The 24,637-nt window shown below is 38.3% G+C and overlaps 2 protein-coding genes across 3 annotated transcripts; one reads left to right on the forward strand and one right to left on the reverse strand.

Annotated features, from left to right (window-relative positions):
* Positions 1–3,272: 3,272 nt before the first annotated feature.
* LOC101466339 (polyserase-2) lies at positions 3,273–8,741 on the forward strand. Its single transcript, XM_024803456.2, has 11 exons — positions 3,273–3,515; positions 3,810–3,915; positions 4,016–4,036; positions 4,238–4,400; positions 5,684–5,952; positions 6,041–6,186; positions 6,264–6,507; positions 7,332–7,503; positions 7,596–7,861; positions 7,936–8,030; positions 8,134–8,741. Exons 1-11 carry the CDS (start codon positions 3,315–3,317, stop codon positions 8,392–8,394), a joined length of 1,944 nt encoding a protein of 647 aa, XP_024659224.2. The 5' UTR covers positions 3,273–3,314; the 3' UTR covers positions 8,395–8,741.
* A 3,632-nt stretch (positions 8,742–12,373) lies between these two features.
* LOC101468394 (integrin alpha-M) lies at positions 12,374–24,179 on the reverse strand. 2 transcript variants are annotated; one of them, XM_076887454.1, is made up of 30 exons: positions 23,432–24,179; positions 21,508–21,610; positions 21,263–21,366; positions 20,777–20,847; positions 20,572–20,686; positions 19,917–20,044; positions 19,685–19,830; positions 19,304–19,454; positions 18,984–19,134; positions 18,640–18,713; positions 18,385–18,505; positions 17,900–18,039; positions 17,625–17,771; positions 17,320–17,532; positions 17,089–17,222; positions 16,670–16,812; positions 16,430–16,584; positions 16,180–16,305; positions 14,945–15,018; positions 14,721–14,862; positions 14,531–14,629; positions 14,353–14,432; positions 14,194–14,280; positions 14,026–14,095; positions 13,828–13,926; positions 13,645–13,725; positions 13,407–13,517; positions 13,158–13,271; positions 12,969–13,079; positions 12,374–12,828 (listed from the first exon to the last, which is right to left on the reverse strand). In XM_076887454.1, exons 1-30 carry the CDS (start codon positions 23,466–23,468, stop codon positions 12,736–12,738), a joined length of 3,420 nt encoding a protein of 1,139 aa, XP_076743569.1. In that variant the 5' UTR covers positions 23,469–24,179; the 3' UTR covers positions 12,374–12,735. The 2 variants fall into 2 exon arrangements, with proteins under 2 accessions (XP_076743569.1, XP_076743570.1); XM_076887455.1 differs by lacking the exon at positions 14,194–14,280.
* Positions 24,180–24,637: the final 458 nt, after the last annotated feature.

Genomic DNA, 24,637 nt, shown 5'->3' on the forward strand with positions numbered 1-24,637 from the left:
AGAAAGCAGGCGTTGTAAAAAAGTTCAGAGATAAAGTGCAATCTGCAAATGGAGGACGTGATTTTTGGACTTTTCACTGTATTTTGCACCAGGAGGCTTTGTGTTGCAAGTCACTGAAAATGGATAACGTCATGAAGGTGGTCATCCAAACTGTTAATTTCATCCGATCCAGAAGCCTCAATCACCGTCAGTTTGACAGTCTTCTCAGAGAGAAAGACCACATCTATGGCCTGCCATACCACACTGAGGTAAGATGGTTGAGCCGAGGTGCTGTGCTGAGGCGTTTCTTTGATTTACGAGAAGAAATTGAACAGTTTATGGAAGAAAAGGGCAAACCACTGTTAGAATTTCATTCCGCAGAATGGATGCAGGACCTTGCATTTATGGTGGATGTTACAGAGCACCTGAATAACTTGAACAAACAGCTGCAAGGAGGCAACAAAGTTGTCACGCAGTATTATGACAGCATACGTTCTTTCAAGTTGAAGCTGTTATTGTGGGAGATGCAGCTCGCTGGTGGTGATGCAGCCCACTTCCCCTGTCTGAAAAATGTGTGCACGATCCAAAGTGTGGCAGATATGAAGCGGTTTAAAGATAAAGTAACGGGACTGTTACTAGAGTTTGAGCAACGATTTCAGATTTTTGGTGAACTGGAGAAAGACTTCAAAGTTTTTTGCTCACCATTCACCGTGAATCCCCGTCAGTATCCAACTTGAAATAATAGACTTGCAGTGTGACTCGGATTTGAAGGGCAAATTTGCCGCAGCTGGCTTGAACACATTCTATCAGAATCTCTTGCCAGGTTACCCCAACTTGACAGCCCTCGCTGCAAAACTGTTGTGCATATTCGGAACCACGTATCTTTGTGAGCAAGTTTTCTCTGTAATGAGCATAAATAAAACAAAACTGCGCTCAAGGCTCACGCACAGGCACTTGAATCACATCCTGAAGTTAGCTGCCGCTCAGGATGTGAAGCCTGATATTGATGAGCTGGTGAAAGCTAAAAGATGCCAGGTATCAGGAGTCAAATAAACTATGCAACCCCACTGAAAGTGCTGCATGAGACACCCTGATGTAGTTCTGTGATCTGTGATATACTTCTGTGAATCGCCTCTCATCCGAGAAGCTTCTTCAGTTCTAAGGGTCAAATGGTGGAGAGTGTCAGATTTAAACCCAGTGGGAGTTTCCTCCCAAAGAGGGACAAAAGGACCCGCTGGTGATCCTCTACCTAATCACATGAGCCAAGGTGTGAAAAGTGTGCAGATGAACACTACTACTGAATGGGAGTGCCTAAAGAGCCAGTTGTTTGCTTGTTCTCTGCTTCAGGGAGCAGTCCTCTACTTTTCACTCTTACATGTACCAGCCCTCCCTCCCCTCACCTCCCTCATACAACACATCACTTGCACACAATCAAAGGAAATTAATATGGTAAACTGTGAAAATCTACCGATAATTTTACTGTTATTGAATGGAATAATTATGAAACAAACACCTCAGTTTCTGACATTTAATTGTTTCTGTTTCTTGATTTAGCTGAGAACTGATAAAACACATTATTATGCTGTCAGATATGAGAACACAGATCTTTCTTCTCCAACTTACTGTAAGCCAAAGCTTCATATTAAACATTTACTGTCTGCATATCTTTTCAGTGTGTTAAATTTTATAGAATTTAAATCACTGTCTCTTTAAATTGTCATTTAAAATAATGTTGCCGTGTCATCCTAGGCCAGGTTTCAAAAGATGGCAGTTTATAACAGCTGACTAGATAGCTCGATTGACCGTGGAGTCAGTCAGCTTTGACCTGAATGAATACCAAACTACTTTACTTATTCTCCAAGCAGGAATGTTAACAGAAGTTAAACAAGAACCAGCTAGAAAAATATTAACAAAGTAAACAGTATGCTCAGTTGTTCTAAAATGTCATGAAAAAGTCAAAAAGCATATCTGGACATGCAGACAGAAGATATTATTCGTTTTATTCAATAATAAAAGTAATAGGTGCAACATGAACTCTTGGATGAATGTGTAGTTTTGTTTATTGTGCATGCCATCTTTGTCAGATAACATATTAGTGATGAGTTGTACTCTAAAGATATTAATATTAATCCTTATTTATTTCTATCAATGACATATGTCAACATGTTTAATTAGAGAGTTTACTAAAAGTACTAATTTTCCAATTCTCTAAAGCTCTACTGCAGTGATGACATGTATTCCAAAAGATATTCTCTCATCTAACACATCGTTCTAAAATTTCTTATAGATATTCAGTTGAATTGCTTAACCTGCAACCTACAGACAGGCCTCCATACAGAACCCAGAGGGATGTTTTTGCAAGTGTTTTACTGACATTGTAAATCAGTTTACTCAGGATAAAAGTTTCAAGTTGTATCACAGAAATGTCTAGATTTTTGTTTTATAAAATATGCAATAATGATAATAGTATAGTTTCTTTAAATGACATTAAATACATAATTAATAATTCTGTGAAGTTTTGCTATTTACAAGTTCTAAATTAAATTTTAAGTAAACTGTGCAGTTATTTAATTGCATTCCTCATCAGAAAAGTTTGTTTTATTATTGCTGTCTACAGAGCTCTGCAGACAGCAGCTTTGGTCTCATGGTTTGTAATTTGTTCTTCACCTCCATATGGCTTGGTTATCTTACAAAATAAATTAACATGACTTCATCTGTATAAATCTTTGATTTCAGGTAGTTTTAGTATATCAGTGACTTAATTTAAGGTGATTTTTTAAATAGTCTGAATACTTTACAAACATTTAAAGATTACATGTTCCTGTTTTTTACCCATGAAGTATGGAATGATTCATGACAAGGAAAAAAAATTGACAATAAACAATTTTAGTTTTAGGGTGTAAAGGGAATGAGTCATAATGGTTTCCAAATACAGTGCGAATAGTTGTCAAATCATGGCAACATGATACTAGCTAGTCATTAAGACACTTGACAGCACCAGTAACTATTTTGTAATTAAAATATAATTTTATGTCTAAATAGTAAATCATGGTGCCGAAACACACAACTGACACATCAATGACAACTGGCACGTGTACAGAATTTCATCCATCCATCAATCCATTCGCTTCCGCTTATCCTTTTCAGGGTCGCGGGGGGCGCTGGAGCCTATCCCAGCTGTCATAGGGCGAGAGGCAGGGTACACCCTGGACAGGTCGCCAGTCTGTCGCAGGGCCAACACACAGGGACAGACAACCATTCGCACTCACATTCATTCGCACATTCACACCTAGTGACAATTTGGATTTTACAATTAACCTATCCCCACAAGCTGCATGTCTTTGGACAGTGGGAGGAAGCCGGAGTACCCGGAGGGAACCCACGCAAACACGGGGAGAACATGCAAACTCCACACAGAAAGACCCCGGCCTGGTGTTGGAATTGAACTCAGGACCTTCTTGCTGTACGGCAACAGTGCTAACCACCGTGCCACCGTGCTGCCTTTCATCCCAATCTTAAAAGTGAGAAGTCCACGGGTAGGTTTTTCATTGACTTTGAAATTAATATTAATGTAGCAAGAATGACTGAACTGTGAAAAGGGCAGAAGTCTGTCATGGAAAATGACATAAAAAAAATCACATAATTTTTTTTTAAAGTGCACTCTGGTCTTTAAGCTCTGGACATTAAAAAAATCACTGGAGTTCTGTAGTCTTTGTGCCAGAAATTAAAGGAAGAAGGAAATGTTTCAGTGTTCTGGCTGTGGGGTGTGCACGTGGGAGGAGCAAATATAAACGTGACACACGGTTTATATATTTGCCACTCACTGACAGCTGGCTCACAAGTATAAAAAGAGGGACACGCGAGAACTGTGCAGTTACACAATGGTGTTAAGGAAGTGGATTCATTTATTGGCTTTGGTGAGCCTCCTGTCTGCAGGTAAGTCAGACCAACATTTGCATGTAACATAACTGTATGCAAATATAAAGTCAGGATTTCCTCTCTTGAACATCACTGATCCTGTTGTGTTTCTTTCCAGAATCAAATGCTCAGCTTGATGGTAGGTAAAAATAAGAGTTTCTCTGAGTAAAAAAAAAAAAAAAATTCATAAAAGTTATATTTTTCATTTAATTATCTATGTTTTTGACATTACAATTCATTTCATCAGCGATACAACTACAAACAAGGAAAAAAATGTTTTCCATATTTCACAATGATTTATGTTGCTTCTGAAGTTTGATCCTGCTGATCTTTGTTTCAGTATGTGGCACTGCTCCACACAGCAGCAGGATAGTAGGAGGTGAAGATGCTCCACCTGGATACTGGCCGTGGCAGGTCAGCGTGCAGATATTTGGTAAACATTTTTGTGGCGGTTCCCTCATCAACAAAGAGTGGGTGATGTCTGCTGCTCACTGCTTCTTTCGGTGTGTAACACAAACGTCTGTTTAATCTTTATGCCTAAACTGATCCAGCTAGAACAGGGTAGAGGTGTGCAGATCGATCCAAATATCAATAGTACTGATATCAACTCTGACATTGATATCAAATCGATACTAACGCGATGCGATCGATACTTTGTGTTTGTGGGCACAAGTTCAAGTGCAGGTGGGGTGGGGGAATCAGTGAATAGCAAAGGTGATGTCTTTCAGCCTGCTGGTTCCAGGGCAGAGGCTCATTAGTCCCCTTCCCGATAGCAGAAAACTGGAAAAGCTGTTTGACAGATGAGTGGAGTTATGGGGTGGGGTGGCTGTAGCTCAGGTGGCAGAGCAGGTCAGCCACTAATCAGACGGTCGGTGGTTCGATCCCAGGCTGCATCCTGGCTGCATGCCAAATATCCTTGGGCAAGATACTAACCCCGTGTTTGCCTACTGGTGGTGGTCAGAGGGCCCGGTGGCGCCTGTGTCCGGCAGCCTCGCCTCTGTCAGTGCGCCCCAGGGCAGCTGTGGCTACAATGTAGCTTGCTATCGCCTGTGTGTGAATGGGTGGATGACTGAATGTAGTGTAAAGCGCTTTGGGGTCCTATGGACTAGAAAAGCACTATACAAATGCAGGCCATTTACCAGTTATCTGTAATGCAGAGGAGTTTTTGGGTGAGGTGAGTGCAATAGATGTCCTGGAGGGAGGGAAATGAATCACTCACAATCCTCTCTATTACTCTCACTACTCAATATAGCTTTTTCTGGCAGGACCCAATCAGGAGCCATTAGATACAGTAATGCAACTGGTGAGGATACTCTTAACAGTGCCTTTGTTGAAGGCGCTCATAATGGGGGTTGAAGCTCTTGCACTCCTCAGTATGTGGGGAAGTAGAGTTGTTGTTAGGCTTTACTGACCAGTGATGCTGTGTTCTTTGAGCAGGAGAGATCTTCTGAGATGTGCACACCAAGAAACTTGAATCTAAGAAAGCTGCCTATATAGGTTAAACGTACTGACATTGGTATTGGCCCTGTATTTATTTGATATCAGATTGATACCAAATCTGCAGTATCGCAGAACACTGGGCTTTGACTAATATTTGTCAAGGAAGGCAAATGTCAGAATGGGAATACCGAAACTGCCAACATTCCTGAAACATTTCATCAACATAAATGTTAAAATACTGGCTCATGCATAAATACAAATACAATACAAATGTTTACAGTTCAATGTTTTGTTTTGTTTTTTCATCAAAACTTCTATATTTTCTTTTTCTTTTTTTTAACTTTAGTTCAAGTCCTTCTGGGTGGACGGTTTCTCTTGGTCTTCAGAGCCTGCGGGGTGCAAATCCAAATAAGGTGTCCAGAAATGTTGTCAAAATCATTTTGCACCCAAACTATGACAGTATGACCAACAACAACGACATCGCTCTGCTCAGACTCTCCTCACCAGTCAGATTCACTGACTACATCAGACCTGTGTGCCTGGCAGCGAGTGGCAGTGTGTTCAACAATGGCACTGATAGCTGGGTGACTGGCTGGGGTGCAGTCAAGGAGGGAGGTGAGGCTGTTGTTGGTGTTTCAGTGTTCATGTGTTCTGTGGTTCATTGGTTTGTGTGTAAACAGCTCCTCATCTTTCTTCCCATCAGTGGCCTTACCCTTCCCTCAAACGCTGCAAGAAGTGGAGGTGCCAGTTGTGGGAAACAGACAGTGTAACTGCCTGAATGGAGTGGGCACAGTCACAGACAACATGATCTGTGCTGGTGTTCTGGCAGGAGGCAAAGACTCATGTCAGGTAGGCTTCATCAGCTCATTTGGTTACATAATCAGGTGTTTCAAAGATTCTCAGATGTGTCCTCTTTATCTCTACAGGGAGACTCCGGAGGTCCAATGGTGAGTAAACAGGGCTCTGTTTGGGTCCAGTCTGGAATTGTAAGTTTTGGTTTTGGTTGTGCTCAGCCCAATCTGCCAGGAGTCTACTCCAGAGTGTCCCGTTACCAGTCCTGGATCAAGTCCCGCATTCGCTCTAATAGGCCAGGATTTGTGCAGTTCATCTCCAGCGGGCTGGACCCTGACAGCAGCTACACCTGTCCTGGTCTTCTAACAAGACCCTCAAGTAAGTCTCAGGTTCCAGTTTTTCAGTACCAATAAATGAATATGGATAAGTATATAATGTTTTCAAATTTTCTGTATGTGTAATTCAATTCAGTGTTATTATACAGCACCAAATCACAACAACAGGTGCTTCAAGGTGCTCTATATTGTAAGGTGAAGACCTTACAATAATAGAAAATAGAGAAAACCCCAACAATCATATGACCCCCTATGAGCAAGACCTGTGGTCAGTGGGAAGGAAAAACTCCCTTTTAACAGGAAGAAACCTGGAGCAGAAACAGACTCAGGGAGGAACACGACCGGTTGGGGTGAGGGGAGGAGGGTCATCTGATCCAGCCCTAAGTGTTTGCTTTATCAAAAGAAAAGTTTTAAGCCTAATCTTAAAAGTAGAGATAGTGTCTGTCTCCCAAATCCAAATTGGAAGCTGGTTCAACAGAAGAGGGGCCTCACAGCTGAGAGCTGTGCTTCTCATTCTACTTTAAAATAGGCTAGGAACGACAAGTAAGCCTGCACGAAGCACTCTAATGCTGTGATACAGTACCATAAGGTCATTAAGACAAGATAGCGCCTGATTATTCAACACCTTACATGTGAGGAGAAGGATTTTGAATTCAATTCTGGATTTAATGGTGGAGCCAATGAAGGGAAGCAAATATAGGAGAAATATGCTCTGTCTCTAATCCCTGTCAGTACTCTTGTTGCAGCATTTTGGATTAACTGAAGGCTTTTCCGAGATTTTTTGGACATCCTGATCACAATGAATTACAGTAGTCCAGCCTTGAACCTAAAGCATTTGCTTTTTTCATTTTTTGTTTCTTCTTTCAGTGTCAGTTTGTGGCAACACCCTCGTGAACAGTCACACAGGAGGAGACAAGAGCACTGTACCCGAAGGAACTTGGCCCTGGATGGTAAGTCTTCACCAAAATGGAGTACACAAATGTGGAGGAAGCTTAATATCTGACAACGTTATACTCACAACTGCACAATGCTTCTCTACGTAAGTACACAAACAGCATTTATAATTTTTAATTTTAAAATATGAGCTGTTTGAGATTTGTCTTTTAATTGTGTCTTCAATCCTCCTGACAGCACCAGTCCAAATGCCAGTGAATGGAATGTGTTTCTTGGTCTTAGACTCATAAATGGTTCTGAAGAGTTTGAGACATCTTTGGGTGTTTTGAACATTACAGTGAGCAAAATGACTGGCTCCAATATTGCACTATTGGAGCTGTTTGAATCAGTCAGTTTCAACAATTATATCCAGCCTGTGTGTTTGGACATTAGTGATTCAAAGTCTTTCCCCATTGGTAGTCAGTGTTTGGTGACAGGCTGGGAAAACAAGAACAACAGCAGAGGTAAGGGTTTGCTGTTTTAAATAATTGCAGTGTCTGAATATCTTTGGTTGCATTTGCAAATATGACTCCTACAGGTGCTGTTCTTCAAAACATGAAAACTCAAGTTGCAAGTTGTGGCAATCTTTTTGATTCAGATCAAATTTGTACTCACACCATGGACCTTCAAGAGGTAAAAACAATATTTATAATTGTATCCTAAATGTGCTTGGACTGATACTTTCAGGCTTGGTGTTTGTTGATCACTGATCATGAATCCTGTTTTATATCCACAGGGAGGTCAGGGCAGCCCATTGCTGTGCAAGTCAGAGTCATCATGGTTCCAGGTTGCTGTTGTAACAGTCTGTGAAAGTAGACTGAGCCATGGAGATGTTGATGTCTTTACCAAAATCTCAAGATTTGGGTCATTCTTAAAGGAGATTATTGATGAAACACCATCTGTTGCAACACTTTTAACAGGAAGTTCACCTGATTTCTCAGTTTCCTTATTGATTTTTTTTGCTGTCCTCATTATCTCCTTGTTCCTGTTGTCATGATTTGCTCTTGTGGGTGGTTGGTGTAGTTCATTATTACAAATTACCAACAGATGCCAAAAATCTTTATTAACACCCATTCATATTTACTTAATGTAGTTATGATGCTCAGGTCGATATGAAGAAAATTATTCATGTGAATATTTCTAATGAAGTTTAAAAATCTTTTTTTTTTTTATATTTTGGAGTGTGATGGTATGTTTCTCTAAACAAATTATACAGGAATATGTCTTCTTTGTGCATTCTGAAGCTGTTGTCTACTTAAAAATTGTATAAATCGTGTAAGAGCAAAATTGAAATGTAATTCTAATTACATACTTATTATAATAAACATTGATAATCCATCCATCCATTCGCTTCCGCTTATCCTTTTCAGGGTGGCGGGGGGCGCTGGAGCCTATCCCAGCTGTCATAGGGCGAGAGGCGGGGTACACCCTAAACAGGTCGCCAGTCTGTCGCAGGGCCAACACACAGGGACAGACAACCATTCGCACTCACTTTCATTTGCACATTCACACCTAGTGACAATTTGGATTATCCAATTAACCTATCCCCACAAGATGCATGTCTTCAGACGGTGGGAGGAAGCCGGAGTACCCGGAGGGAACCCACGCAAACACTGTTGTGCGGCAACAGTGCTAACCACCGTGCCACCGTGCTGCCAAAAAATGATAAAATAATGTTATTTTTTTGTTGTTGTTGTTTTAGATAACTCAGGGCTAAATATTGCATATTTTGTTTATTTGTGAGCAAAGCCATTCACATTATCAGTAGTGATGTGCGGATCGATTCCTCCGATACCAGTCATTTATGTTCTAGAATCGATTCTCACATTAAAATATCGATATTTTAGTAATTTAGGGTAAATTTGTAGTTTACCATTAACATGAACACAGTGGAAAGTAACTATATCATTCAGATTGTCTACATTCGAAGGAACTACTTCCTCTTCCGCCTTTCATAGTCATGTGCGAAATACGGCTGCATAAATGTCTCGCAGCCCCTTGGCGTGCGCACTCACAACAATGGCTGAGCGTAATTGGAGTCATGTGCGGACGTATTTTACCTCCACAAACAGCTGAGATGGTTTGCGATACATGTGGCAAAAAAGGGAGGTGTTGTAGCCACACCACTAACATTGTCAAACACCTCAGAGTAAATCATATCACAGAATATGATGAGCGTATGTTGAGGGACAGGTGCTGCTAGGGCGAGACAGACGCCTCTCACTGAGTCCTTTAGTGCTGCAGGCAGGCAAGGTGTTCAAATAGCGCACAACTTCAGTTTTTTTATTTCTATATGATGAACTCTGCATTATTAAGTGATAAGAACAAGTAATCTGTTGTCCTGTAATCATTATGATGCTATAATTTGAGATACAATAAATAAAATACGTTTTTGCACAAAGTATCGGATCAGTATCGTCGATACCACCCTGAATTTTACTTGGTATCGGATCGGAAAGGAAATCAGTGGTATCACACATCACTAACTATCAGTGACAGTTTTAACAAATTACAGCTTTTTCCACAAGTTAAATGCTTTTAAGCATATATACTGAATTTCATAGATTTACGTTCATTTTCTGTGATTAAAGGTGTGTCTTTGCAATGGAAGTAGTAGTGGTCCACAATGGAAGCAGGTACATGGTGACATCTGGTGGCCAAAAATATGAAGTGCAGCTTGAATCCACAAATAAAATGAACCGCTTTATTATGCTTGCCCACTCTGCAGAGTTCACAATTTTGTGGGCCACCGTTGTGTTGCTTTGAACATGTATTTTTGGGCGGTGAAAAAATTATCATATGTATTTGTTTAAAAATAAATTTGATCAATAAACTTTCCTTATTTAAACATGCCATGGTGCGGTCTTTCTTTGCCTGTGATTACTTGATGTTGGTAAATACAATAGATGAAAAATACATATAATATACATATAAGACAGCTAAGACCTGGCTCTCTGTAATAACTGGGAAAAAGACCAAAATGCCAATGTAAATTAATCATATAAAATGGTTCATTTGTGAGTCTATCACTGAACATTTATTTGTGATAATACGATAATGTGGAAAAATGTAAAAATGTGTGCATGACTTGCATGACTAGTTGGGATTTAAGTTTACAAACTGACAGTTACTTAACACAATGTACCACTGAAACACAGCAAATATTATTGCTGAAAATGGGTCTCTGCAGATATTCCTTTGAAACTCATTCATCATTTATGATAAATGTTACTTTTAAACATTCATATTTCTTATTAATTTTAAAAATATGAAATAAATTTCAGCATTTTTAGAAAATAAGATGTTTCTAATTCACTTCAAACTTTTGAGCTGTAGTGTAGAATGCAGTGATAGTGTATGGCTCTGGATTATAGTGGATGATATAGGACTATCAGGACATGGAGAGACGATAGACGCTACCAGAGCTTCAGGTTTACATGTGAAGTCAATGGAGGAGCGCAATGAAGCACGACTGGGGGTCGCGCGAAACTTCAGAAGCACATTTGCATCGCGAAAACGCTTTTCTGCCTGATTCGCGCAACCAAGTAGTGCGACTGACAAGTTTGAAGCTTGAAGTAAAACACGTGCTGCAGTTTATGTGGTGCATTTTGTGCATTTGCGCTTATCGCGTCTACCGCTGGAGTTGGAAAAATCTGAACTCCAGCCTGCAACATCCAATCAGGAGCCTGGTGATGTGATGCTCTGACCTATTTCAAAGAGGCAGGTCCAGCCGAAGCCATTCATTCTATCAATCAGTAGTTTTCTGATGAGGCAGGCTCTCCAGGGCAGAAACAATGTTCTTATTTTTCTCCTCATTCTCCCTGAAGCTTTTCCAATTTAAGCTGGGTCCTTTTATATTTATGTTTAATGTTTTTCTGTTTGAGTATCTTAATTTTATTTCAAATAAATTTTTGTAATGACTTATGTGTAAAGCGTCCTTAAGTTTACACTGCTGCTCTAGAGACGCTCTCTTCAAATGCTAGATCGACAGCTGCCATCTTGCAAACATACCGTCTGGCACTACTTCCTCCCACATTTCCGCTTCACAGGCGTGAAAATTGCACATTTTAAAGCGCCACTAGTTCTCTTTGGACCCGCTTCGAGGTGCGAATGTGCACGCGACCAGCTAGGGGCCTCTGGCGCTTTTTGGTCGCGTCTATTGCGTTCGGTGTGAACGCACCGTTAAAACATTATGAACTGTCTTGTTGTAGAGAAAGTGGAGTCTTTCATTCTTAAAATGCTACCAACATTTCTGATGAAAGAGCTAAAAAATATAGTCTTGGATTTGAAATGATGACAAAATCCTCATCCGATACAGACAGATACATACATACAATAAACAAGTTTGAGGTCAGATTAAAAAGTCATTGTTTTAAATAGTCACTCTCGTATTCAAAGGTCACACGGTCATGTTACTTTTAAACATTTGTATTTCTTTAAATTTCTGATTAATTAATAAGTTTCCCTACAAATCAAAGCAGGGAACACTCTTACATCACACTGACTGGAAAAACCTGTCTTTCATTTTTACCTCTAAAGTTTTATCTGCTTTTGCCCTCTCACTAAATATTGAAATAGTGCTAAAAATACATGCCAGAGTGTCATAGTTCTGTTTGACTTACCAGTCTTTAGAAATTACATAAAGTTAAATTATGTTTACAGTCAAAATCATGGAGATACATAGAAGATTTCAAAGAGTTAACTAATACTGTGAAAGTAGACACCGGCGAGGACAGGTGGTGCTGTAGGGTAGGGTAAAGCTGGAAAAAGGAGATTGTCTTTTTCCACATCTTGAAGTTCAGGCTGCTAAAGAATCTGCTCCTCTTTGTTTTGCATGATATAAAATGAATACTGCTTTATGTCTGAGATGACATCTTATCCAGTACACTGGATTCATTTAGATGTGGAAAGACATTTCATTGTCAGCTCATTAATTAACTAATAACAAAGATATAAATAAAATACACAGACCATTAAAATAAAGGTTAGATTTGATTTTAAAGGCCCAATCTTTCTTGCTGGACTTACAGGCTTGAAAATCTACATAAATATATCCTCTTAAGACAAATATCTAGTGGTGGTTTCTTATTTACAATAGGTGCTCCAGTTTTATGGTCCCGAGTCTTGAGGATCCTGACGACCAGGTAGGAACCTTTGTTACAGATCATAGCAAATGACTAGGCAAGGGAGTGATTTGAGACACAGCAAGCTGTTGTCTATTTAATTAATCAAATGTGGTAGCATGGACATTTCTACACACCATGTTCACCCCTGAAATTATCAGGATGGTCTACATCTGTCATTCAGATTAGATGTACAGCTACAAATGTCATCTTTGTTACTCTGCTGAGGGTGCACCTGCAGCCGTCCCTGGATCATCTTCTGTCATTTCAATTATCATCTGTTTGTATTTACTCTTGAAAAATCCAGCCTAGAAGTGAATGAAAAAGCACATAAAATACAGCAATCATATATTAGAGTTCCAATAAAAATGTAACCAAGCTGACAAAAAATGAGAAAAAAAAAACTTGTAAACTTTTAATTGAAAAAAGTATAAAAAGAGTCTTTCACCTTATACAGGCTAGCGGTGAGTAAAGCTAGAAAAGCCAACCCTCCCAGGGATCCTCCAATGATCGCTTTGGTGAAATTCAGCTTAGGATACACTTCTACTTCTGCCTCAATCTGACAGATGAAGTGACAGAATGTGAATAAAATTAAAGCTCTTAATATGCCAAACAAAAGAAAATATTGTATAATCACCTTGTGAACAGGAGGATTGTTGTCAGACCCTGCTGAAAAGTAGATGTACTGGTTTTTGTCATACTCCAGACTGGCAGTGCTGGTCAAGAGGAATTTGGCAGACTGAAGCCCAATCTAAGGGAAAAAAATACATCGCGAGTTGACCCTAAATTAGATACTGTTTGATTTAACAGGTAAATAGTTATGTATCTAAACATTTAGCAAACAATCCAAAACACATTAATTTAACATAAACTACCCATCCATTACCTGCTCTATCCATCCTGAACTGAGGTTGGCAGAGATTTCATACATCCTACTCTCCCGTATTCCCATGAAAGTGTTGCACTTGAACACTCTGCACTTGGCTACAGAGCAGTCCTGAGAATGATTTAAACAAGACTGAATCCAACAAAAACTGTGATAGCTGAATTTGAGATAGGTGAGGTGAATGTTAAAATCTAAAAGAGGTTGAATTTCAAAAGCTCAAGTGCAGAGGTATACTTACAACCACCTTATTTTTTCTGATCTGAGAAACAAAAGTTTTGACAGGTGGTTCTTCGTCAATTCCTCTCTGACAGTCTGCAATCTGAAATACATTTAATTCAGGTATGCTTGGTTTTGTCCCAATTATACCACATCCATTCATCCATTTAGAAATGATGGGTGACTCAAGACTTTTGCACAATACCTGTAGACTGATCAAATTCACCCAAATGTCTTTTTTACCAAGCTTCACTGGAACCCTGATCACCACAGTGAAATTAAGTGCTCTGATATCATTTGTAATCTGATAAAGAAAAGGACAACCAAGCAATACAATTAGATTTAGATTATACAGAACATATAAATACACATATATAGATTTATACAGAACTTATATTTTGACCTTAATTGATTGCTGGACTGGTTTCTGCAAATCACTCCTCCCAAATGTGAAATTGTTGTAGCTGAGAGAGCTAAACAGACATATTTAAAAAATTAAATAAATACCATGTAATACAACATTTGTTAATTTCTAAACGATGCTTTTTATTTCAAGTGGAAGAACCCATACCTTTCAAATGTCATAAAAATGCTATATCTCACATCAATCGATTTATTTTTATAGAGTTCATTTGTAGTGGCATGCTCCTGATTTCCACTGAAATGAAGAAGTGAAATGATTCATATTTTATCTGTGGGACTATACAAAAATATACCAAAGGAACAGTACCTGGTGGCATTTGCAGTGACAAAGAGCTTCCTCTCAAGCTGACTGTTGGTGTCAATCCCATAGGAGACAATGAAGGAAGCCTTAATTGAATGGAGGAGACATATCAAATTGCGTCATCTCTTTTTGCTGTAAACAAAACTATAAAGAAGTGAGAGAAAGATATTCTAAGCAAAAACACCTTAGTTTTGTTCTTGAAAATTGGTTTGTGGATAGTGCAGTCTGTCCTTCCTCGTGATAAACCATCTTCACTGTCCAAAGAGTTGCACCCAATTCTTCCCTTTGTTATAAAAAATAAAATTACTGCTGGATGTATTGGAAGAGCAGCAGATCAGTGATGAACTTATACAGACTTGATCCTGATGCCTTACCTGCTGAATGGTGAACTTCCTGTAGGAGAGTCCAGCTGGGTACGTGAGAATAACACGACTGTTGTAGGAGTTTTCTCCTCTGTTCTCCACTGTGACTGTGACATCCAAAAGCTCATCAATGCCCACTTTAACCTCTGAGGATCTGTCAGAGTATTAAGGAGGATGAGAATAAAGGAAAAGGAATACAAGCACAAGCAAAACAAAGCTCTATACATGAGCCTCACCTGGTGAACGTAAAATCCACTTTAAGGTTATCAACACATTTGTTGTCAGTGCCACAGTTGATGTCAAACCCTAACTGTGGAAGAGAACATTTTGGAAAACATATTTAAATGATGAATGACTTATTCCAATTAGCACATTGTATGGGGAAATCCAACAACCAATTTTTTCATTCTACCATCTCGTGGAGGTTTTTTGCAGGGAAGAAAACAATTTCTGATAATATTCTTGATCCACTTCTGGACAACTTTGATCTCAGACACAAGCTGTCATTCTAAGTTAAGAATTGTGTATTTTGAGCTCTTTTTTTAATTGCTTTTTGTTACTACTGCATTAGTCTTTGACTGGTAGTACAATTAGCCATACATTAATATCCAATAGTAATTTTCTTTCTGGTGGCGGAAGAGAAATAAAATGATTACTTAAACATTAAAGCCTTTTACTGTGCTCCATGGTGGACATAGAGAGCTGGAAATACAACAGCTGATCACTTATTCTTATTATAATTCTTTGAAGTCTGCTTAAATCCAGCTAATCTTGGGATGTTGGACTACTTTGTTTACTTTGTTCTTTTCATCCGCGACACCTTAAAGGCCGGTCCGTGAAAATATTGTCACACATTAACTGGTCCGTGGCGCAAGAAAGGTTGGGGACCGCTGCCTTAGCTCACATGATAGCTGGTGGGCTAGTGACTCTTACAGGAATAACACCTTGACCCACTCTTTGTTTCAAACTTTGTTTCACTCTTAAGGCCATTATATAGGGAGCGCATTATAAAAAAGGAATGTGTTTTTTGCAGAACATTTGTATTCAAAAAAACAACTGTTTGTTACATCTTTGTATTTACGCCCAAGATATTGAGCTTGATTTAAAATAAAATAAAAGCTGCAAATTTGTCCAACAAAAGGTCGCCGTGAACATCTACATTAAGAATGAGTGATTTCGAAAAATGTTTTAATGCACAAAATGTTTGCATGGATTTTACATGTTCAGTTTGTAAAGGCCTTTAGTCTTTGTTTTCCCCATCAGATGCTGTAAATCCTTTTGGATGACAGAAATTTTTTCTGGAACTAAAAAGACGTTCAGTGGCCTGGATCACTTAGAACTGACACTTTAACTGAGTTTAATGGTCAATTTCATGTCAATAATTTAATTAATTAATTAATACGAGGGAAAGACTTAAATTGTTTTCTTGGCCCAATTGTTTGTTAATACACTGTGTTTAAATATTACTTACAGGATAAATGGTTGTTGTTTGAGCCTGTGAGGAAAGACTTGGTCTGGGATTTCTGTTGATGGACAAACCATTAAACATGAATTTGAGTTCATTGGAAAGAGAACTAAGAGCATCTTCTGGACAGGCCTGCAAAAAAAGAGCAATTTGGTTTGTATTCAGTGTTGTAGGACTCTCTGAACTGAACTTTGATTGTTTGCATTGGTTTTTTTTTGTTTGTTTGTTGTTTTTCCTGATATTATTCGATTTTTACCTCAATAAGTAACTTTAGAGTTGAACACTGTCGTCTTCTTAAGACCACAATGACTGATCCAGATTGTTCTTGTTGTTTCCCACTGGCATAAGCTCGGTTGTTTGGAGGTTTACGTGTGGCATCCAGTGTTATAGTATAATTAATCACTGCTTGAGCTGGAATAAAACACAGTTTGGATTCAATGCTACAAATGATGGGCAGTGGCTTTGTTGTTGAATGATGTAGAGTAGAATGATGAACCTGTGTGGACTGCAGACACTCTACTCATGGTGAAGCAGACTGTAGCTGTGTTCTCCAATGGTTTTGAACAGCCTTCATTCTGAGTAGGGATTTGGTTTGGGTTGAATGACACCTCAGCTTTCACCATTACTATGGGTCTTGATCTAGAAATGAACATCACAGGAAAATACCACACTGCATTTTTTACAAACCACTACTGCTTAAAGGTTTTTGATCATGCATCATTTGTTTTTATCTAATAGTTTATATCAAAGTGTCTAGAAATGTCATAAATTATTGTAATAATTAAAAAAAATTATTCATGGAATTCATTCTAAACTTTTAACCAGTGGGGCATTCATTTCTTTTATTTAACAGAAATAGTTAATAGAATTAAACATGGACAGTAATAATGCATGATTGGACTGTCTTGGACTTACCTCAATAAAACAACTTTGCCCTTTGAGCCCACCGCTAAGTCAGGCAGTCCATCACCACTCTGGTCAAAAGATGATTGACTGATTGACAGGCCAAAGAACTTCAGTCCTGACTGGACCTCAGAACCAGTAATTCTCTGTGTACATGAAAATATTTGATATTCAAACTGCAGAAAATGACTTTACATTACAGATTAGTTTAGTCATCCTCGTGAGTTCTTTGATGTTGTGTACCTGTGAGTAGGTAGGACTGATTCTTCCTCCTCCTTCGCCATTAAATATGTAGATGCTGCCTTCACCATTATTCTCCAAAGGTGCTCCAACTGCCAAATCCCTGAATCCATCTGAGTTTAGATCAGGCAGCACAGCAAGAGAAGAGCCGAACCTTCCCTTGACAGCTGCACGTCCTCTTAGTATTAACGGATCATCAAAATTACACTCCACAAACTAAAATGACGAGAGTGAATATTATATGAACATTAAGAAAGTTGACAAATAAACCGATTAATTTAACTGCAGTAGATAAAACTGTGATTTACCAAACCAGTTAATCTGCAAACATAAACTCTTCCCTCTCTATCAGGCTCCATGTACATTGGGGCTGATATGAAGATTAGCTCAGTGATGTCATCATTATTTATGTCCATGGCACACACCTCTGCCCCGAAATATTCACCAGTCTGATACTGTGTAAGAAACACATTATTGATGAAAATAATCAGATAAATGAAAATAGTACAGTTTTGTTTATATATAGTCTAAATATATTTTACATTGTCATTCAGGTCTATCACTTTATACTGTACATACGTACCTGCCATGGAAAGGGCTCAATCTTTTGATTTCTAAAGCTATCTCTGTTAACAGCAAAAACAACTCCTCTGTGTTTATATCTTGGAGCACCAACAACTGTCACTGAGCCACTCCAGGATTTAGCAATTGCCATGGAGTAACCTAGAATTTAATAGTCAAGCAGTCTTCAGTTAAAAAAGTAAAAAATAGTCAAATATAGTCATATAGAGAATTTATAAATATTTTCATTAATATTTAAGGTGCATGGAAGATGTTTTTTTCTTGAAATGTTGTCATTTGTGGTATTTCATATTTTATGTGACATAAAGCACAATCAAAAACAACATGACTAACATTAAACACCTAATTAAAGCATACTCTTCCTCAGCCTTTGGAATCCTTACTCATCCTTTATATGTTGTCTATTTTCCAAACTGATTGGGGGAAAGAATTACAGCACAGCTATGTATATACTACATGATCACATGTTTATGTGTTAGTTGTTACCAAGATAGCTGTCAGGCTCCAAAGACACGTCCTCATATGTTTTCACCTTCTGGCCTCCTGTTGTGTATTGCACGTAGCCTCCCTTCCACTGGTTTGCACCAACAATAGACATCTGAATTCCCTACAGTGCAGACAGAAATGTACAGAAAAATAAATGTGTGAATGTTTTATACAGTGCATTTAAATTTGGAGTTTTGTTTGGTTTTTCTTTCTTTTTATCACTTGACTGTCTGAGTTTAAAGTGTTTTAAATTACCTCAGGCACATAAACTGCACTGAATCCCTCTTGAGACATTTCCATTTTCAGTGACTCTCCACTGGTTTGTGATCCTGTAACATGAAAATAATAAAAAAAGAACTTAAAGGACAGACTGTGTAATTTCAATTTGTTCACGACCTGAAGGACTGATTCTAGACAATCACTTGCTCTTTATTAAAAATATGTCATTTATGTGTTGTTTAACACACTAATGTAAAGAGATAAAAAAAGGTGAACATCTCTCAGGCCTTTACTGCAGGTGGCTTCAGTTGCTTTAATTTTTATAGCTGGGATGTTTACAGAAATTTTAACAAAGTTGTAACATTTTTTAATGTTTGTACCTTCGATAGAGAAAATTTTGTCCTGTAAATTCTGTCTTATTATTTCAAGGGCGTTGAAGTCCCTAACTTGAAATACGTGTTTGTCTGACGGAGACGATGCAATGGTTTTCAGCTCCTGTTCTGCTGCAGGTTTATTAAATGCATTCCCCACCTAGAAACACACACACAGCTTTTACTTTACTAGCACCCACACAGTCCTCCTCATGAAGAATGGTGCCTCATTTCATTAGTGTCAGAAAATTAGGTTAACTTTACAGGGTCATTGAAAGGATTAACCTTTTGAAGAAACTGGTACAGTGTAAAACTGAGCAGGTACTTACCCCAATAGCAAATCGAACAATCTTTTTACTCTCAGCTAGCCTTGCTACATATGGTAAGCGATGTGAGTCATGAGATTCTCCATCAGTAATAACTATCAGCACCTTCTTTGCATTTGATCTGGATCCTCTTTGTGGTGTAAAAACATTTTGGCTGATGAATGAAGAAAACAGTTTCAGTTCATCTTTCTTTACAGTGCATCTTTTAGATGTTGAAGAGAACTGCTTACATAAAAATCATGATGCCTTCTTTTACAGTATTTTCGCTAATATAACAAAGAATTATGATTTTTTTAAAAAAAAAATAAAGCTCTACAAGTTATCTCTAACCTCTGACATACTTCATTAACTGTGAAAGATGTGTAACATCATGGCAGCACTTACACAACATGTTTGATGGCTTCAGCTGTGTAAGTTGCTTGGTCTAGTTGTTTTATTCTATCAATGTTAGATTCCCATGATCCAGATGAGAAAAAATTATCAAAATAGTAATGGACCTTTGATGAAGTAGAGAACTGGGAAACAGAAAACTTGAAAAGAAAAAAGTACAGAAAATCAATCATTCCATCAATTATGGAAATAAAGAAATATTTAATATTTAATGTCTGTTCCTCACCTTTGTATCACTTGAGAGAAAAGATCGAACCAGATTTTTCACAAAGGTCTTCATTGTTTGAAAATCTTCGCTATATACACTCCCTGAACCATCCAACAGAAAGGCAATGTCTGCTTGCAGCGGGCATTCTGCCAAAAAGATGGGTACGAAATGTAGTGTTGAGCAACTTTAAGTGGCCTTTCTTTGTTAGGAAGATTCACACTTTGGTCCCATTTGCCATTTGAATCTTTGGTGCACGCTTATTTGTGACTTGGGATGTTTACATAACTGGGAGTCAACTGCCTTCATAAATTATGTTTGTGTTGTAATATGATTTCTGAAACTCTTAAATCTTACCCAAGCTAAAATCCTAATAATTAAAAATAATTAAAAAGTCAAAAAATTACTACTTAAAGCAATGAAAACTAATCTCAACCTATTAAAGTGACTCTGGGGGGTAAAATGAAACTGAATTGAAAATTCAAAGCATAATTAAAACTAATTTAAAAAAATATTTAAAAAAGCACAATAACTGCAATAAATGAGCTTCAGACTGTTTAAAATGTATTAGGTTATTGGGTCACAGCGATTAATTGTGTGAATGTGCAGTGACATAAGTATTTATAGATTCTATTATTATTTTGAGTTTGTTTTCACAAACTTAGTATCCTGTTACCTTTGACAGAAGGTGGTATGGGACGCTCAAATCTATTGGAACGGTTTATTTGAAAGCACACTCCACTGTACATGGTGATACTTTTGCAGTCCTTTGGAATAGTTGGACCGCATGCCTCAAAAGAGAAAAGATCAAATTATGATGAATCAAGCATGCTGATTATTCTTCCATTCCAGTGTGACACGTCTGCAGTTCACCAACTCACCACAGCATTTTGGGTTCCAGGATCACTTTTCATTGTCAAACCAAGAGACATGTTGATAGCAAAATCTGGCTCTGTATTTAAAGCATTGAGTATATATTAAAACACTCATAAAATAAATGTTGGGGTCACTAGAAAATACATTTTATTTAAATGACTGCCACTTTTCGTACCACATTACAAAGGGAAAGAATGCAAAATACACTAATCAAAGTTCACTATTACTGTGTCTGAAAATCAACAAAAAATAAATAACTTTTAGCAAGAATTAATTAAACAAACAAATACATTCAATTAAGTGTTTTGTTATATCATGAAATGGCAAATGCTTAACAATGCATTACAAACTTGCACATTTCAGTTTTTTTCTCTAGAAATCCACCTTATCTGCAAATTAATCTAATTAATGTCATATTCCAAGATCTCAATACTTGAAAGATACTGTCAGAGTTTCAGGATATTGTTGTAAAACATCAAGAAACTACCTACCTCGAAATTGTATATTTAGGCAGTTTTCACCAGAGATGGTACACCTGTATATTCTCCCCTTTCTGTTTTGTGAATACTGTTCAAGTGGGGCACTGACAAGCAAACTAAGGAGAGAAATCCAGACATTAGAAAACATTTTGGTGAGCAAAGTGCAGTGAAAAACCTCCAGCTGTTAAGCATTAGTGGTGAATGTTATAAGCAGGCAATTGTAAACCCATATTAAACATATCTATGCTCTGGCTTACTCGGATTGTCTTTGAACCACCTGGTAGCCAAAACCAGCAGCAGAGTTCCTCAGGGTCTTCCAAGCCACGGGATCAATATTGAAACTAAGTGCAGCATTTAACACTGATAATTAAAGAAAGAAAAACATTATTAAAGCTTATTATGGAATGATAATGTGATTTATTTCAACAGCTCAGCCTTCTGTGTTTCTTTAATTACTAAATTAATTACAGGGGGATCACACTCCTCAGCCTCCCTGGGAAAGTCTATGCCAGGGTGCTGGAAGGAGAGTCCGTCTGTTAGTCGTACCTCGAATACAGGAGGAACAATGCGGTTTTTATCCTGGTCACGGAACACTGGATCAGCTCTTTATCCTCTCGAGGATACTTGAGGGTGAATGTGAGTTTGCTCGACCAGTCTACATGTGTTTTGTGGACTTGGAGAAGGCATTCGACCGTGTCCCTCGCGGTGTCCTGTGGGAGGTGCTGCGGGAGTATGAGATGTCTGGCCCATTGCTACGGGCCATTCGATCCCTATACAGCCGTTGCAAGAGCTTGATTTGCATAGCCGGCAATAGGTCGGACTCATTGCCGGTGGGTGATCGGCTCTGCCAGGGCTGCCCTTTGTCACCAATTCTGTTAATAACTTTTATAAACAGGATTTCTAGGTGCAGCCAAGTGGCGTAGGGCTTTCACTTTGGTGGCCACAGAATCTCATCTCTGCTTTTTGCAGGTGATGTGGTTCTGTTGGCTTCATCGGGTGAAGGCCTCCAGCTCACAATGGAACAGTTTGCAGCCGAGTGTGAAGCAGCAGGAATGAGGATCAGCACCTCCAAATCTGAGGCCACGGTTCTCGGACGGAAAAGGGTGGAGTGCCCACTCCAGGTTAGGGATGAGTTCCTGCCCCATGTGGAGGAGTTTATGTATCTCGGGGTCTTGTTCACGAGTGATGGGAGAAGGGAGCCGGAGATCGACAGATTGATTGGTGCTGAAACTGCAGTCATGTGGACGCTGTACCAGTCTGTTGTGGTGAAGAGAGAGCTGAGCGTAAAAGCGAAGCTCCCAATTTACCGGTCGAATTACACCCCTTCCCTCACCTGTGGTCACGAAGTGTGGGTAGTGACCGAAAGAACGAGATCGCTCAAACTAATTATTAGGTATTTAAACAGTATGATGCACATACATACGTACACAGTATGAAAACTGATCATTATAATAGTGTATACATTTGCCCTTTTACAGTACTGAAAAAAAGGAACTGAATGGACAATCACGCCATTGTGCACATACATCCTGTCCTCCTCAACTATGTCAGATTCATCAGTTTATATCACACACACACACACACGCTTAACACAGAAAATGTCTGAGGTTTGTATTACAACTCTACAAATCCAAAATTTAAATTAAAATCAGCAAACTGTGATTTTTTGGGATATTCAAACAATACAGAGTAGCAAATACTTTGTCACATGATTAGGATACAGAAAAAATCAAAAGGGACTGTCATTTCAGTTACCAGCAAACAAAATTACACTTTTTTGGGCATGACCTGACACATCTTTCTCTAAATAATCATATAATATGGTGCTAACTTTGCATTGTTCCTGGCTTCTTGCATCTTACATTGTTCAACAGTGAAACATTTACAGTGAGAAATATAAATGTAATAAAAAAATATTGCTCATCATTATAACATGCTGTCAACCTTTTGTCAGGACAGCCTTACTGTGGTCATTATGGTTTCAAACACACATTTCTGCAGGTAGCTTTGTTTACAGAGGATGAAATTCAAATAAGAAATAAGTAAATTGCCACTAGCAAAGTATGTCTAGAAGATATAGTTTCACTTCTAATTTGTATTACCAGTACTCCAAAAAATCTTTTTTGGGGTGAAAAATGTTGCCACAATTTTGAAAGACAAAATGAGAAGGCACAAACTTGCCTGACAAGAACAGCATAGCACTGATGATCCAGTCCATTGTGTTACTCCCATGAAAAAAATAAACTTAAGTGTGATTTTTTTCTGTTTCAGTGTGACTACTCAAATGAGCTGTTACTTCTTCTGAAAGTGCTGAAGGAGTTGTTGAAACTAAAATGCAGAATGCACAGAGTGAATGCTCAAACTTAAGACACTCATTTAGAGGAACTCTAATGTAGGAGGAGTTAGAATACTGATATCACTGTCTGTTATATGTGACACACAACACTTTGGTAAACTATTTAAAATTGATGTGACTGTTAAAGCACAATTAAAAACAAGATTACATATACTAAAAAGATTGAATAATCTATTAGTTTCTGGGCAACCAGATGAAATCATTGCAATCACAAGTAAAAACAGGAAGAAAGCTGACAGTGTAAATGTTTTCAGGGGGCTTTTGCCCACTGGTAGGCAATTTGGCTGTGGGTGAGGAACCAGACAAAGAAGAAATCAGACGACCCTTGTCACAGAAACACTAAGGAAACAGGCCTAGGGAGGGTGCTTCCCATATGGAAACGATATATATAAATCTTATAAAGTTTTTATCTGTCTTGTATGAAACTTGTATGAAAAGCATACAAGAGTGAAAACACATATAAGATCCCTTGAAAAATTATACAATGAAACTTGTATGTTTTGTATACTTACTAAAAAAATATATGAAAGTAATGAGAAAGTGGCCACTTTCATGAGTAAATCATGTAAGCCTTATATGATTTATATATGATTTACTCATGAAAGTGGCCACTTTCATGAATAAATCATATATAAATCATATATGTTTTTACTACTTCTTTTCCATATGGGTTGAATGAAGATTACCTTGTGGCTGGGCCTTAGCCCATGGTGTCTGGCAGGCTGCAGTCCACAGAGCAGATATAGTCTCGGCCTCCTATCCGGTGTTTAAGTCTGACGTCATTAGCTGTGCCTGGGCCCAAACTCCGCTGCAGGTCCTTAAGTCACATGATCACAGTGGCATCACTGAGAGTTAAAAACTGTCTAAATCTTTTCATCTGTAATAAAATGATCACCGCTGCTGCTCTATCAGGTGTAACAATTCAGTTTAACATCCAGGCATCCATGAAAACCAAATTTATGAAATTTAATGGTGTTAGAAGTTATCAGGGAGTTAGCTTGCTAGTTTCCATATATAATATGGTATGGTAT

This window comes from Maylandia zebra, linkage group LG8 (assembly GCF_041146795.1).
Source record: "Maylandia zebra isolate NMK-2024a linkage group LG8, Mzebra_GT3a, whole genome shotgun sequence".
Taxonomy (NCBI): Eukaryota; Metazoa; Chordata; class Actinopteri; order Cichliformes; family Cichlidae; genus Maylandia; species Maylandia zebra.

Coding starts and splice junctions, on each gene's coding strand:
- LOC101466339 (XM_024803456.2), top strand. CDS start 3,315: ATGTCTTTGGACAGTGGGAGGAAGCCGGAGTACCCGGAGGGAACCCAC. Junction 3,916..4,015: donor GGTGAGCCTCCTGTCTGCAG/GTAAGTCAGACC, acceptor GTTTCTTTCCAG/AATCAAATGCTCAGCTTGAT. Junction 6,508..7,331: donor TCTTCTAACAAGACCCTCAA/GTAAGTCTCAGG, acceptor TTCTTCTTTCAG/TGTCAGTTTGTGGCAACACC.
- LOC101468394 (XM_076887454.1), bottom strand. CDS start 23,468: ATGGACTGGATCATCAGTGCTATGCTGTTCTTGTCAG. Junction 15,019..16,179: donor AAACAACAACCATTTATCCT/GTAAGTAATATT, acceptor TCTCTTCCACAG/TTAGGGTTTGACATCAACTG. Junction 13,080..13,157: donor ACAATCCTCCTGTTCACAAG/GTGATTATACAA, acceptor TTCATCTGTCAG/ATTGAGGCAGAAGTAGAAGT.